This window comes from Orcinus orca, chromosome 1 (genome assembly GCF_937001465.1).
Source record: "Orcinus orca chromosome 1, mOrcOrc1.1, whole genome shotgun sequence".
NCBI lineage: Eukaryota > Metazoa > Chordata > Mammalia > Artiodactyla > Delphinidae > Orcinus > Orcinus orca.
The window spans coordinates 48,111,269-48,126,436 of NC_064559.1; the positions used below are offsets into that span (position 1 = coordinate 48,111,269).

The 15,168-nt window shown below is 36.2% G+C and overlaps 1 protein-coding gene across 11 annotated transcripts in view; it reads right to left on the reverse strand.

Annotated features, from left to right (window-relative positions):
- The window catches only part of SMG7 (SMG7 nonsense mediated mRNA decay factor), a 70,877-nt gene that overhangs the window by 35,538 nt on the left and 20,171 nt on the right, over positions 1-15,168 (reverse strand). For 6 of the 11 annotated variants that reach the window (XM_033437938.2, XM_049699584.1, XM_033437939.2 and 3 more), the window contains 3 exons: positions 13,309-13,447; positions 4,185-4,216; positions 1,679-1,796 (listed from right to left, as the gene is read on the reverse strand). In XM_033437938.2, the coding sequence (XP_033293829.1) occupies positions 1,679-1,796; positions 4,185-4,216; positions 13,309-13,424 (266 nt within the window). In that variant the 5' untranslated portion in view covers positions 13,425-13,447. The remainder of the gene's footprint in view (positions 1-1,678; positions 1,797-4,184; positions 4,217-13,308; positions 13,448-15,168) is intronic. The other 5 variants (XM_033437948.2, XM_033437943.2, XM_033437944.2 and 2 more) reach the window with 2 other exon arrangements.

Genomic DNA, 15,168 nt, shown 5'->3' on the forward strand with positions numbered 1-15,168 from the left:
AACTGTTTGTTATAATTATAACACACTAGACAGTAAACCTGCATTAAAGTTATTCACTTAAATAACTTTATGCTCCCCTTTGAACAAGACTAGACAAGCAGTAGAATGCAACTGACCTTAGTAAACACTTACCAAATGTTCGAATAATCAGACTGTGGCTTCAGTTATTAACCTTTTAGGGCTACTAGACTTAGAACCTATTTAGGAATCCTCATACAAAATTAGAACTACAGTGGCAAGACCAAAGTAAAAGCAAGCTATTAACAAATTTCCATACATTGCACCATTGTGTCAAAAAATATGTGAGTGTTCTGTATCAAGTGGCATGTCTGGGGGTGAGGGTGGGGGAGATTTTTTTGTAAATATTAAGCCATATCTCTTATTTCTCTAAAACTTATTTCCCACAGCACTCAGTTCTAGTTCTATTTAATAGTTTATTTCTCTTGGGGTTAATATTTTCGTTAGAGCTTGAAATATAAACTCATTTTGACATTTCAATTTTGGCTGTTCAAACTAAGAAACAACACAATGCTGAAATATGGCACACCAAAATCCTGTTATAAAATGTCTTTCGAATTGTATAGAGAATCATTTTAAATTCAGTTGTGGTGAAATACAGTCACTCCCTAATTTGGAAATCACAGGGGAAATCACAAAGAAACAAAACAAAAAAAGGGAACTAGGATGGAGGGAAGATATTACTGGCTGAAGGAAGCAAACACAGATAGATAGAGGGTTTACAACCTACCTGGAAAGTACCTAATTCTTTATCAACAGCAGCTTTTGAGGCTCTTTTGAAGCACTGGGGTTTTTAATGATTTATGAGGGCAATCAATCACTCCCTCAGCATTTTTGATGCCATCTTATCCATGACTCTAATATCAAAAATATGGGTTTGAGTGCTTGTGATTAAGCTCTATTACTAGATCTCCTAACAATATAAAGGTTAGATGTGCTATATAGGAAAAACTAATCTTCACCACTACTTAGGGTAACAGGCATTATTGAAAAAGAATATTCTTGATTTTTAATTTTCCACCAGGCTAATGTCCTTGTTCCAATTTATAAGGCAAGGCCTTCCATGAAAGACATTTATTTACTCAGTTGGGAATCTGGTCATCTGCTATTTCATCCCTAATAGAAAGAATGAGTGGAATAGCCTAAATATACAAAATCTTTCTTTAGTCTTATTAGGGGGGAAAAAAAGGAAACACCTATTTATTGGATTAAAAGGAAGAACTTTCCTTACAATGGAAACACATTTTCCTTTGGGAGAAACTTATAGAATCATATTTATCAAAGAAAGCCTACTTCGTATTTCTTTTTTTAAATCATGGCTCAAATATAGGACTGAATACAATACAGAGAATCCAAACACTGTCTCTTAGTACTTGAAACACATACAAATTTGTTTTTATGGTACGCCCTGAAGACCTTAATAAAACTCAACTCTAAACATTTCTCCTCTTGCTACCTAAGACTGTATCTAAAGTAATATCAATGGTCAAATATTTTGTTCAAAAAGATCACAAGTATTAGAATTTCTTTCCTTTTTTTTTTCATTGAAAAAGTTTACTCTGAAATAGGTTAAAAAGAAACAACCAAATTGTTCTCTTCTATTCTAAAGTCTTGGTGAGATTCCTGATCTTACAGGGACATCCCAAATGATAGTACTTACAGATCCTGTTCTACTTTCTTGTCTAAAGCATATTCCAAATCAGTAACCAGCATCTTCTGGTACAGGTCCTGCAGAGCCTGCCTGGATGTCCAGACCTCGGCTGGACCCAGCTTAGAATCTGAGTAACAAAACAAAAACAGAACAGTAGATGATAAACAGATAGTTAAGACCATTATGCCACACCAACGATTCCTTCACTCTCCATTCCCCAAAGCAAAAACATGCTTTAAACAGATATCATAGATAGCTGCAGAAGTTTTATACTACTACATTTCAGATGACTTTCACCTTTTGGCTAATGACTACATCTGTTTCAAAATGCTTCTGTATTTGTCTTTTAGTTTTGAAATAATGCCATGAAATGAAAAAGGCTTAAAAAAAGAGAATGGTTCACCCTTTGATCTTGGTTTGGATTTCTATGCATTCATACCATAGGAAGCCATATGCCTCATAATAAGTCACCCCATTTGAAATGACGGACTGCCAAGTTGGTCTGTTTACTCTCATAACTATATCTCTTTGTCCAAAGAAGCTTTTCTCTTTTTCTTTTGAATCATTTTCACAATTGTCCTTACAGAATCCTCCTGTCAGCTCACAATCCAGCAGCTGTTTGGGCATTCTGCTTTTACTCCTACTCTCCTATGTATGTCAAGCCAATAAAGTCTTGACAGTGAGTGTTATTTTAACCATCGGTAGACTGCTTGCCAAGACACTTTTGTGAGCAATACGTACTTGCTATTTAATGTAAATGAGGACCAGTAGCAGACAGTGATTAAACTGCTCAAGAGGCCAAATGAGAGACTGGGTGCAAGATGAAATCAGAAAGTCAGGCTATAACTATATGTAATACCAAATTGGGGCCATATTGTCTGCCAGAGTCCTACAAGGCACATTAGCCTTTCTGATTACTAGGCTTATGAGTGCAATAATTGACAGTGAGCTGCCTCAAGAGAAGAACTTAATAATGGACTTTGCAATTATATATTTCCGGCTGCTAGTTAGCCTGTCTGGTTGCATTTAGTATTTTGCCGCTGCACAATGGCATAATCTTCACTCTCCTTTAGGTCTGCTATTAGTATCTACAGCCAGCATAATCCTGTTCTGCATACAGAAACTCCCAGACATCAGAGTTAATCCTTACAAGAGTTTGCTGGCTACTAAAAAATAGGGCCTATTTTTTGGTATCAGGTTCTCGGTCCCTTCCTTATTAAGCTTTTAATGACTAAATAAATAGATTTATAGATTTATTCAACCCTGCTTCAATTCACTGATTGCAGGAAAAGGAATGTAAGGGATCATTAACTCTGACCTATCAGTGAGACTGTCATTTAAATGAGCAGACTTAGTATCTTAAGGACAGGTCACCTTCTGGGCAGGTCAAATGTCCCCTACAAAAGTCAAACCCTAAGCCTACTTACTGCGGGTGTTCAAGAGTTAAGAAAATGTAAAAGGTATATAGATGGCTTAACATTGTTCCATGCACAATTTCTGTCACGCAATATAGATTATGCTTACAATGCCAATACAAGAGCATAATACAGTAGCTCAGAGCTGACATCAGAATCCATAGTATGGAAGATGATGACAGTTATGTTAATAATGGGAAGAACTATAAACCTATAAAAAGTGTTTTTGGTTTTTCCATTATTTTTCTTGAGCAAGATGACAATGAGATTACCTAAAATTCTTAGAACATTAGCCTGCAATTCTAGAGGTTGAGAAAAAGAGATCTAAATAGCCCATTTCCTCTTGGTTGTAAATTTTGGCAGGTATGCTGCTTACAAGTTTAACTCTTTGCAGGTTTCACTGCAGAACTAAAATCTTCAAAAATTAGCATGAGATCCATTAGAACTTATTGTTTTTTTACATTTTAGGACAGTTATAGAAAGCATATTGCTGTTATGCTGTTATAGAGAACATGTTGATCACTACATAGTTATTGCCATATATTTCCTTATTTTGGAGTTAAATTCATCTGCTCCTTTTAGTGACTAATTCCAGTTATTCTTTCAAAACACCTTGGCTGTTATTCAAAACAAAAAAGGTGAGAAAAGAAAGAAAAGTGGCAAGGTAGCTCATTCAATTTCAAGGACTTTCAATTCGCAAGAGTTTTCCTGCAAACATTTTTTTCTGAAGGTTTACCTACTATTCAAGTTTGGGGAATTATAAACACAAAGATATAAATCTTAATACTATGAGATATTTGTGTTTATATGGTATATGAATTATTTTTTCTGTATCTCTTAAGTAGCTAATAGTTTGTAAAAATTAAATGCATTAAATTAAGTAATATTCAAATCAGTGTAGCACAGATAACATAAAAATTTTGACAAGCCATCTAAGTAAGAATGCAAAGTATAAAAACAATAAATATTTAAAATAAATAGTAAGTTATCATCCCCTCTGGCAACCAGGACAGTACTACAAGTAGTATAATAAGATGATACACTTCCCTTAACTTAATGGTATAAAATAAGTTGTGAAGAACAAAAGAGCCAGCGAATACCTGTCATGTCAGCCTTCAGGACTTCTGCCTGCCTAAAAAAGGGAAAAAGAACCTCAGTTAGAAACAAACTAGGCTCACCCAACATAAGTAACACTAAAAGTTAAGTAAAATTATATATGACAGTAAGAATGTATAACAGCTCTATTTGTGGCACTGCAAATAGTGTCCCTGCTTTAATGTTTAGAGTAGCATTAGATCTTGGCAAATTGATGCCATTCCTTACAAGTTCACAGGGTCATCGCAAACTCTTCTACTGAGTAGAGTTCATTTTCTTACTGTTTACCTCCAAATTTTCCCTCCATGAGGCCAGGAAATTCTATGTTTCTCAATTCACTAGCCACTATAACTATTTCAAATCTCCATTCTCCTCAATTCTTTTCGGCAAAGGACAGCCCCATACCTCAGGAAAAACAATGTCCAGTTACTAAACACTTACAGACACAGAGCCCTCTTCTTTCTTACTCTTGTTAAAATACTAGCAGTACTGCATCTCTTACTTAAGACCAGTAATTACACTTAGGTATGCTCTTTCTAACCTTTTTAAGGACTTCTGCTCCTTTAATTACCTTCTCCCCTCTTTCAATAATTTAAAAACTTCCCTCTCTATTGGATCCTTCTCACAGTATTTAAACATGCCCTATTCTCTCACAGATTTTAAAACCTTCTATCCTAGATTCTCCTCTAGCTGCTGCTTCTTTTCTCTCTCCCAAATTCTTCAAGAATTGCCTATATTCAAGAGGTCCAAAACTGAACTCATGACCCATCCCCACCCCCATCCCTGGTTCTCTTTCTAGTGTTTTGTACCTTAGCAAATGTATCATGGCTTTCCAGTTGTGAAAAGCAGACACCTGGAAGTCATCCATGATAACATTCTCTCAAATCCCTGGTAATCTATCAACTCCAAAAAAGTTTACCTACCAAATACATCTTGAATCTGTAGCTCTCCCTTTACTTCCTCTTCAGTCACTATAATTCAAGTTACAAGCATCCCTTGCCTGGACTATTGCAAAGCCACCAAATTGTTTTCTCCACTTCACTCTTGTCTCATTTCATTCTGCTCTCTCCACTGCTATCAGAGGGATCTTTAAAAAAATGCAAATCTGACCTCACCAATTGCGCACTTAAAACCCTTTAATGATTTTCCACTGCTTTTAGGGTAAAAACCAAGATCTTTATTAAAGTGGTCTACAAAGTCCTCTGTAACTGAATAGAGTCTCTGTACTCTACTTCTACCATTATTCTCTTCTCTCCTTGGTCTCTGTGTTCCAGCCCCTGGACTTCTTTCTGGATTCTCCAATGTGCTTGGCTCCCTTGACACTCAGGGCCTTTGTAAAGAAGAGTCCCTTTGCTAGGAATACATCTTCCTCCTTTGTCTGGTTAATTACTCATCCTTTGTCTCAGTAGAGACATTACTTCCTCAGGAAGCTTTACTTGAACCCTGCATACATGAAGGATATTCCTGTTTTATGCTCTCAAAGCATTTGTATTTTTTCTTTACAGTGTGTATCACAGATTTTAGGAATGCTCACCATCACAACTTCTTTGCCTACACAGTGGGCATTCAATACATATTTTTTAAGTGAAGAACGGAAAAAGGCTAAATTATTTTCATATACTCTAAAAAGGTAAGTATATAAACTTACGAGATTTCCATTTTTAAAAACAAAATTTGACATAAAAGCTAGAGAATATTTAGAGATTCTTCTATAAGTTTTACTGTAAAAGCTTTATGTAATTTATTATTTGATAACAATTGTGAATTTTAGTTTCATCAAAACATAACATGAATCTTTTTGTTTTCTTAGCTTTTAAAAAGATATCTATATTTTTTAAAAATTAAGCTTTCAAATAGAATCACAATAGGATGCTATAGAAACCACAAGAACTATCAATATAAATGAACAATACCAAATAAACAGCTACACTTAGTCCTAAAAGGTAACATCACATCAAATTCCATTATCCATAAAGCCTAGTTTGAGTGTTAAACTTTAGCCATAAAAAAAAAAAAAAAACCCTCACAAAGTATTTGATTTATGCCCTTAAAACCTAAGATCAGGGCTTCCCTGGTGGCGCAGTGGTTGAGAGTCCACCTGCCGATGCAGTGGACACGGGTTCATGCCCCGGTCCGGAAAGATCCCACATGCCGCAGAGCGGCTAGGCCCGTGAGCCATGGCCACTGAGCCTGTGCGTCTGGAGCCTGTGCTCCGCAATGGAAGAGGCCACAACAGTGAGAGGCCCGCATACCGAAAAAAAAAAACCAAAAACCTAAGATCATACTTAGGAATAGCACACATCCTAACCTACCAACAACCTCCCCTCCTTCCCCACCCCAAAACCCTCCTAGAGTACTAACTTATGAACCTTATACTGAGACAGCCAACCTTACTTATGCATCTCCACTGGATTCAATACCTTTCATTCTGAGCTGCCAAGTTACAAAGGACTTATTTCACAATGCTTCCATATGTTAGCTAAAAATACATACTCTAGTTTATACAAGATACACTTAGGATCATGTGTCTAATGATTGCTTTCTCTTTCCAAACAAGATTTGCTTGTAAAGATGGACAAATGTCATCTTGGTATGCTAACATCTGCCTAACGAGGATACCAATTTCCAGTCAAATGAAGATCATATTGAGCATATAACAGGAACTATTTCCAAATAATCTGCTTCTCGGATGGGCCATCAGTAAGAGAAGAACTATAATTCTAACAGTTTCTGGAGCAGGCTTCTAGGCTTTGATAAACAAAGATCAAAATTTCACTCTACATTTTTATACACTATAATCTGCCCAAGAAAAATGTAAAACTAAAAATCCAAACACTAACAAAAGTGCAAAAATGTCATAAAAACTATCTGACATGAATGTTCAAGCATTTTGAAATTCCAAGAGTTCTGATTCCTTATTAACACAGGGGAAGAGATGCTCCTCTGTGCACAGTTCTCTCCTAGGTTCTGAAAGAGACATGTGTTAATGACTAAAATAACCTTGCTAAATTGAAATGGTGAAAAGCTAGCTAAATGGAAAATGTAACAACCCTGGGAGATAGCTACTATGATTCCCATCCCATAAACAAGGAAGTTGAAGCTCTGAAATAATTTGTCCATAGTCACAAAGCAATTAGGTACAATTAAGTACAAACTTAGTTCTTTCTGACTCCAAAGTCCAAGTCATTTCTATTTCTTTTAAATTAGAATAAAAAAATTCTATGACATAAAAAGCTAACGTAGACTTATCTAGGTTCAGTTTTGTGCTCTGTCGATTAAACCCTAACATTTAAGACAACTAGTCTAAATTTAAAAATCGGTTCAGGGACTTCCCTGGTGGTCCAGTGGTTAACAATCTGCCTTCCAATGCAGGGGATGTGGGTTCGATCCCTGGTCGGGGAACTAAGATCCCACATGACGCGGGGCAACTAAGCCTGTGCGCCACAACTACTGAGCCTGTGCGCGGCAAACTACAGAGACCACGCGCTCTGGAGCCCACATGCCACGCACCGCAACAAAGAGCCCACGTGCTGCAACGAAGGGCAACAAAGATCCCACGTGCTGCAACTAAGGCCCCACACAGCCAAAAATAATAAATAAATAAATTAAATAAACAGATATTTTTAAAAAGATCATATTAGGAAATAAATACCTGGGATTTTTATCAAAAGGACCACAAGAAGTAAAATTCACATTCTAGTGCAGTGGTCAGCCTGTGGATGAAATTCCCTCCTTCACACTGGATCAATTTTTATAAATAAATTTTATTGGAACAGTCACGCCCATTCGTTTACATATTGTCTATGGCTGCTTTCTGCTACAAGAGCAGAGGTGAGTAGCTGAGACAACAATCACATGTCTCACCAAGCCTAAAACAGTTACTATCTGGGCCCTTTACAGAAAATTTTGGCTATCCTGCTTCAGGGAGTACTTCATCAAAAATGAGAAGTCGAATATGTGTAAGTTCCCAAACCAAACAGTTTTCCCATATGAGGAATCATCAATAACAGTTTCCTCAGACTAAAGATCTATTTTTATTTGTTAATGTCATAATCTTGTCACAAAGAAGACTATGTGAAAATATAGTCTCATGTAATCAGAAAGTTAGTACTTGTAGGCCATACTATATTTCTGATGGAATTAATTTGCAAATTGCTTAAAACATGGTTAGGTTTATATATTATTATCCACTAACTCTTCCTTTTTCTGTGTACCAAAAATACCCATTTAGATAGGTGAGAGGGTTAAACTAAAAATTATCTCACAAGAAAAGGAATCCCTATTCTCCCACCCCTACACAACTCTTAGTTTTTTTTAATAATGTATAATATACAAGAAATCAAATCAATAGATATGTGATCTTATACCAACTGCTTTCATAAAGATTAGCACAAAATTGGCTATTTGATTATTTTACGTTTTTATAAAGAAAAAATACTACACCTCAATGACCTACTGGTTTTGTTAAAGACCAATATTGTTAAAGATTAACGTTACAATGCTTATATAAAGAGACAATAGTTTTTAAATGTTTCCTCTTGGCTTCTAGAAGGTGTGGCCACATGAGATCCTTTTTATTCTTACTTTAAGCTAAAGGAATTAATGAAAAGAAAGAATGAATGAAGAATCCAAGAAGTAGAATCATCATGCCTTCAATAATAAAATAGCACTATTAAATAGTTATAAAATATAAAGCTTTCAAAATACTAAATATATTGTCTCAGTTCGTAAATAATAAGGGAAATTAAGCATTTCTATCAAACACTAAAAGAGAAAGTCATTAAAAGACTGAATAAAATTTGAAACATTCAGTGATAATCAAATATGTTTAAAGCTAACCATCTGAAACAATACTCTTGGAGAGAACATGATCATCAAGATCTATAAATACATTTAATGCATTCTAATGCACTAGGTATATACTAAAATAGCTTACACTATATTTAGCACTTATTATTGCCAGACACTGTTCTAAAGTAAGGGCTTTCCATAGGGTAATCATTCAATCCTCACTATGTACTATTATTGCCTCCACTTTATAGCTGAAGAAACCCAAGGAGATAGAGATTAAGTAACATGCCCAAAGTCATCAAGTTAGCAAGTAGTAGAGGTAGCATTTTAACACCCTGATTCCAGAGGCTAACTCCTAACCATTGTATCATAGTTCCCCTGTTATACAAGACTGTAAAGGGAAAAAAAAAATGGAATGTTTGATAGTAATTGCCCAAAGAATTGGGGTTTTCAAAGGTTAAACATTTTATGGTAATTTTTTAATAATGTCACTAGAGGAAAAAAACTAATGGTTATCTTCTTTAACAAATAGCTTGATTATACATAGCACTGATATAACAATGCAAGGTAACAAATACAGGATAATCTCTCTTATGATCACACATTAATATTCATGGTTTAAAAATATAGGACATTTCCAAATCAGGGGCTGATACAATGAAGGATTCCTTTTACCTGGCCTTCCAACACCCTTTCTCGTATGAGCAGAACATAGGAATATAAGCCAATATCCTCTAAACTCACAGTTGTTAAGGAAAGGTAAATCAGGCTCTTTTGTTCTGGGAGGTAATGCTAGAGCAACTTTTTTTTGGAAATTTAAATAAAAGCCACAGCAGGTTTTATTTCAAGATAATTTGTTTACCTATTTCCATAAAGTACTACGGAGTATTTGGGATAACAGTAGCCAACAATTATGACCATAAACATAATAACCTAATGATAATTATTTGTGTTAAATAACAGGCCAGACAGTAGACACTATAAGGTGAGTGTGCTTACACATGCAGACACACATGCACATATACACTTAGATCTTTAAGATATCACCAAGTCTCGTGGCATTAATCAGAAAAAAATAAATCACATCACTCTACTGTTGAATTTCACATAGAAAAGAACATCTAGGGAAGATGCTGCTCCTAAAGGAGCTTTTCTCAGTAAGAGATAATAAAAATACTAACTTGCTTTCTCTCTTTATGGAACGTTTTGGCACGAATTTTCAAATCTCCTGACACTCCACTGCTCTATATTACAACGTTCACTCTACAATTTGAATATGTGTACCTAGTTTTATAAAGGGCCATTTCTGGTCTGGGAATCTCAAAGTCTGAGAAGGAGTTATTCTTCCAGGCAGAGAAAATATCACAACAATAAAAACAAAGCTGGGCTTCCCTGGTGGCGCAGTGGTTGAGAGTCCGCCTGCCGATGCAGGGGACACGGGTTCGTGCCCCGGGCCGGGAGGATCCCACATGCCGCGGAGCGGCTGGGCTCATGAGCCATGGCCGCTGAGCCTGTGTGTCTGGAGCCTGTGCTCCGCAACAGGAGAGGCCAGAGCAGTGAGAGGCCCGCGTACCACAAAAAAAAACAAAAAACAAAGCTAAGCCAGTGAAGGAGGTAGATTAATGGATCAAATGCACGGTAGGAAGCTACAGAAGATGAGCTGGAGAATCAAGGCAGAGAGCAGACTGTGAGGCCTTGTATGACATGTTAAGGAGCTCAGATTCTATCTTTTAACTACTAGGAGAACAGTGCTGAGTTTTAAACAGGGGCACAGCATTGTCAGAATTGCATTTTTAAAAGACTACAACAACAAGATGCATGGAAGGTGGATTTTAAAAGGGCGAGACTGGAAGAAAGGAAGTGATAATACAGATAAACAGAAAAGCCTCGATTCAAGAAATATCTGGAAGTAAAATCAGCAGGAGAAAAATAAAGCAGAGGAAACAGTCTAAAATCATTCCCAGATTGTTGGCTTAGGACATCTGGGTATTTGACAAACTGGGGGTGAGCAAGCAGACACTTAAAGATGAGTGTCAAGCACAGGGGAGACATCAAGACCAGGGATACAGTGTTGGAGTGATCAGCACAGCGATGGTAGTTAAAACCGTAAGAGTAAATGTAATTGCCCAGAAAGGCAGAAGGGTGGTGCTAGCTCCCTATCTTCATTTTTAAGTGGCAGATAAAAGAAAGACAGCCCATGAAGAACACCAAGAAGAAACTACAGGTGTACGAGAGCAAGAGAAGAGTGGTATAGGGAAAAGAAGAGGATAAAAAGGAAGAGTATTCAACAATCTCAAAGGCAGTGGATAAGTACTATAAGGATTGGAAGGTGTGTTAGATTTGGTGAAATAAGAGTCAATAATAGCCTTGCCAGACAAAGAAAAAATGTCAAATTGCAGTGAGAATGAGGAACAAATGAGAGGGAGAAGTCTAAGGCAACTCTTAAGACACCGGGCTGTGAAGAGAAAGAGAAGGGGGCCATGGGTAAAGAGACGTTTCTGTTTTTCAATGCGAGAGACTTGAGCATGTTTAGAATGAAGAAAAGAAGCTAGGAAAAAGGAATAGCTTGAAGATATAGGAAAGAACAAAACTAACAGAGCACGATTCTGGAAGAGATGAAAAGACATGAGAATGTGAAAAAGACAGGAGGCAAGACTGGCTTTGAAAAAGAGGCAGGATGAAATTGGAGGAAAGTAAGATTAGACAGAAATACGCTAGGAAAATTTGGGAGTAGTGCAGGGTGGAGAGATGTCCAGAGAATTCACTGCTACATTGCCTCAAATTCAGAGATAAAGTAGGAGAATCAGATCAGTGTCTGAAACTAAGAGGGAGATTAACTGAGGAGAATGGTAAGTCTCTGAGCTAATTACAAAATGAATAGGCAAAAGAACCTGAGAAAAAGTGATGAGTGCCATATGGATTAGACACAATGGAAAAATGTGAGGAAGAAGGTTCCCTAACACAGAGAATAATGCCTGGTACGTCATAGCTGTTCACTAAAATGTTGCTGAATTAATGAATGGTAAAATGTGCATCATACTTAAGGCAATTTTATGTAACACAAAATGATACAGAATAAAAAAGACGTGGCCCTGAATCTGGGTTTCTTACATATTAGTAGTGCTACCTCGGAATTTCTTTCCAAGAAACTTCAGTTTCCTCATCTATAAAACAGGGATACAAACTCCCTTTCAGAGTTGCTATCAGGAATAAATAAGACAACAGGTAAGTTACATAAAAGAACATGAGTGATAACTCCCGAGAGGGAGGGTTAATCTGACTATGACTTGAATACTTCAGTGACCACCAAATTACTTTTGCTAATCTAGTCACTGACAAAGGATCCTCTCTGAAGCAACACACTAGGTTGAAGAAGACAACATTCCAAGGTGGAGGTCAAAAATCCTAGATACCATCACATAAGGCTACGTGACAAAAGAGAAACTGTTTGAATGTAATAATGACCGCATTCTAGTATGCACATAAAATAAAACCAGAGATTGATACATAAAAATTGCAAAGAATTTATGTTATTGTACTTTTTGGTTCTCCCCAAACATTAGCTTTGATTATATAAAACTTAAAAACTCACACAACTAGGAAGTGGTAGAACTTGGGTTCCACCCTGCAGTCTGGTTCCAAAGCTCATAAGTGTTACACAGTAAAGCAAGTCTTCTGGAATGGCCTGGCTATAGGTGTCACTGTCATAGTATCAACTTGTAGGGGCAACTAGCAGTTCTCATTTAAAAGCCCCATCTCTAAGATCAAGCACCTTCACACTGTCATTTGAACTGATACAAGCTGCTGTGACAAGAGTTACCTGCAGAGGGCTTCTCTTATATACCATCATATACCTATTCTATAGGCACCTAGGAGGCTTGACTGCATCCAGGCTGACATATAGAACCAAGAACTGATGTTCCCTGCACTCAAATGAACTGCAATATATGTAACCCAAAGCATAGGAATTTTTATTTTAAAGGATAATCTACAAGATAAAGCACATGTCCCTATGCTTATCATAAATATTCAGAGACCACATATATAAACATAAACATTTCTTAAATTTAAATGTTTAAAAATTTTCCTTGAACTATAAGATATAAACGCTCATGACAAAGTAAACATGCCAAAGTTCTTATGAAGCTACATAAGTTTAAAAAACAAACAAACAAAAAACCCCAAACCATTAGCACTCCCCTCCCCCATCCTGGCCAATATCAAATGCTTCAGAAAGCTTCTAATTCTTGTACTAGTGTTCATAGTATATGAATACTTTAACATATATCTCTAAAAGGAATACAAACATGTAGAAATCCCTTGTAATTTTCATCCTACCTAATATTACTTGATTTCAGATGCTCCTCTGATTTCAAGTTTCCGGTCCTCATCTGGGACTTAAATGAAACGTTTTCTCCCACAATGACTATCTGCAAGAACATCCAATTTCTCATAAGGTAGAATGGTTTAAGACATTCTAGATAGAGGAGAGGAGGAAAATATGAGTTAACCCACAATAACAGAGAACCCCCTTGAAGAAAGTTAAATTTTCTCTTTATTTAAAATGATCTAATGTCAAAGGCAAAGGGAAAAATATCAAAGCTTTTTTTCCTTTTTATATTTAGTTTCTTTAGAATACACATTTAAAAATTCTGTTTTGTATATTTCTAAAATTCTAGTTTGGGATTAAAGTGTTATTCTAATCTCCCTCCCTGCCTGCAAGCTGAGGGATCTCTATAAGGCAGAAACCAGTTACCCAGCAGGGCTCTTGCAGCACCAAGGTGAGAGTGCCCTGTAGAACACAGGAGCAGATGGTTGGTCCAAACTGGACTGCTTATGGAAGGAAAAACATGTAAAGTAATTAAACCACAATTATAGATGGTATAAATAATGCTTACATTCTAAGACCAGCTGAAAACGGCAGGTTTTAGATCTTCACTCACTGAACAATGATTTGGTCATTTCTATGTACTAGATACAGTGTTAAGGACGAAGTATACAATGATGAACAAAACAGATTATAGTTCCTACCAGACTTAAATTCTAATGTGGACACAGACCAACAAGGAAAGAGGAAGCAGTAGAAAGTAGTGGTTAAAGGCATGGGCTTGGGTATCACGCTGCACTCAACGGCATGCCGGGAATAACTCAAGCCACAGGAAAGACATAACACAATTTCTTAGAGACATCAAGTTAACTCAAAGATTTGGACAAAATAAATAAATTATTATTGAATACTGATAACTGCTTACATTTAGAATTATTATGTAGCAGATTCTATGCTAAATGTTCTATACACCTGATCTCACAGAATGGGAATATAAAATGTAGTAGTTAAGTACCTTATATTCAGACTGCCTGGGTTCTAACTGCTCTGCCACTTATTAGCTGTATAACCTTAGGAAAACTGCTTCTCTATGCCCCAGTTTTGTCAGGAGTAAGAAGGAGATAATAAAAGTACCTTCTTCATGAGATGTTTTGAGGATTAAATGAGGTAACAGAAATAAAACACCTAGGATTGTTTCTTGTTAAATAAGCCCTCAAAACTGTTAGCTCTTATTGTCATTATTATCATTATAGGTATCATTACTCTTCCCAAAAATCCTAAGATGTAAATGTTATTATACTCATTCTAAAATGAGGATACTGAAGCTAAGAATGCACATTAATCAATTCTAGAATAGAAGACAAAGTTATTCATAATTTTTAACAATAAAACACCAGTCTTAAGAGAAATTTCAAACATGCAGGAGGTCTATGTGGACTTTGGCTCCATACTTCCAAAGCATGTGACTTTAGTTGTACTTCCGTGAAAAAGACTGGGAGAAAATACCTCATGACAAAACCCAAGCTCATTAGTATAGTCTCATGAATGCCATAGGGGTTTGTTTAAATATTATAAATGTTTAAAAGGTCCCTGAATGAAAGAATAAAATTTAAAGTGAATATATAAAGAAAACTAATAATCACTGGGGATCTAGGTAATCGACAAGTGGATTACATAAACCATTATCGATTTAATTTTCATAGCAACCTGAAGTAACTACTATTTTTCCAATTTTATAAATAAAGAAAGAAGCAAAGGCTCAGAGATTTTAGGAAATTTGCCCCAAATCACAAAGATAGTGGGGTTCAAATCCAGGTGTATCAGAATTCCAGAACCTAAACTTCGTTTATTCATTATTCCATGATGCAATA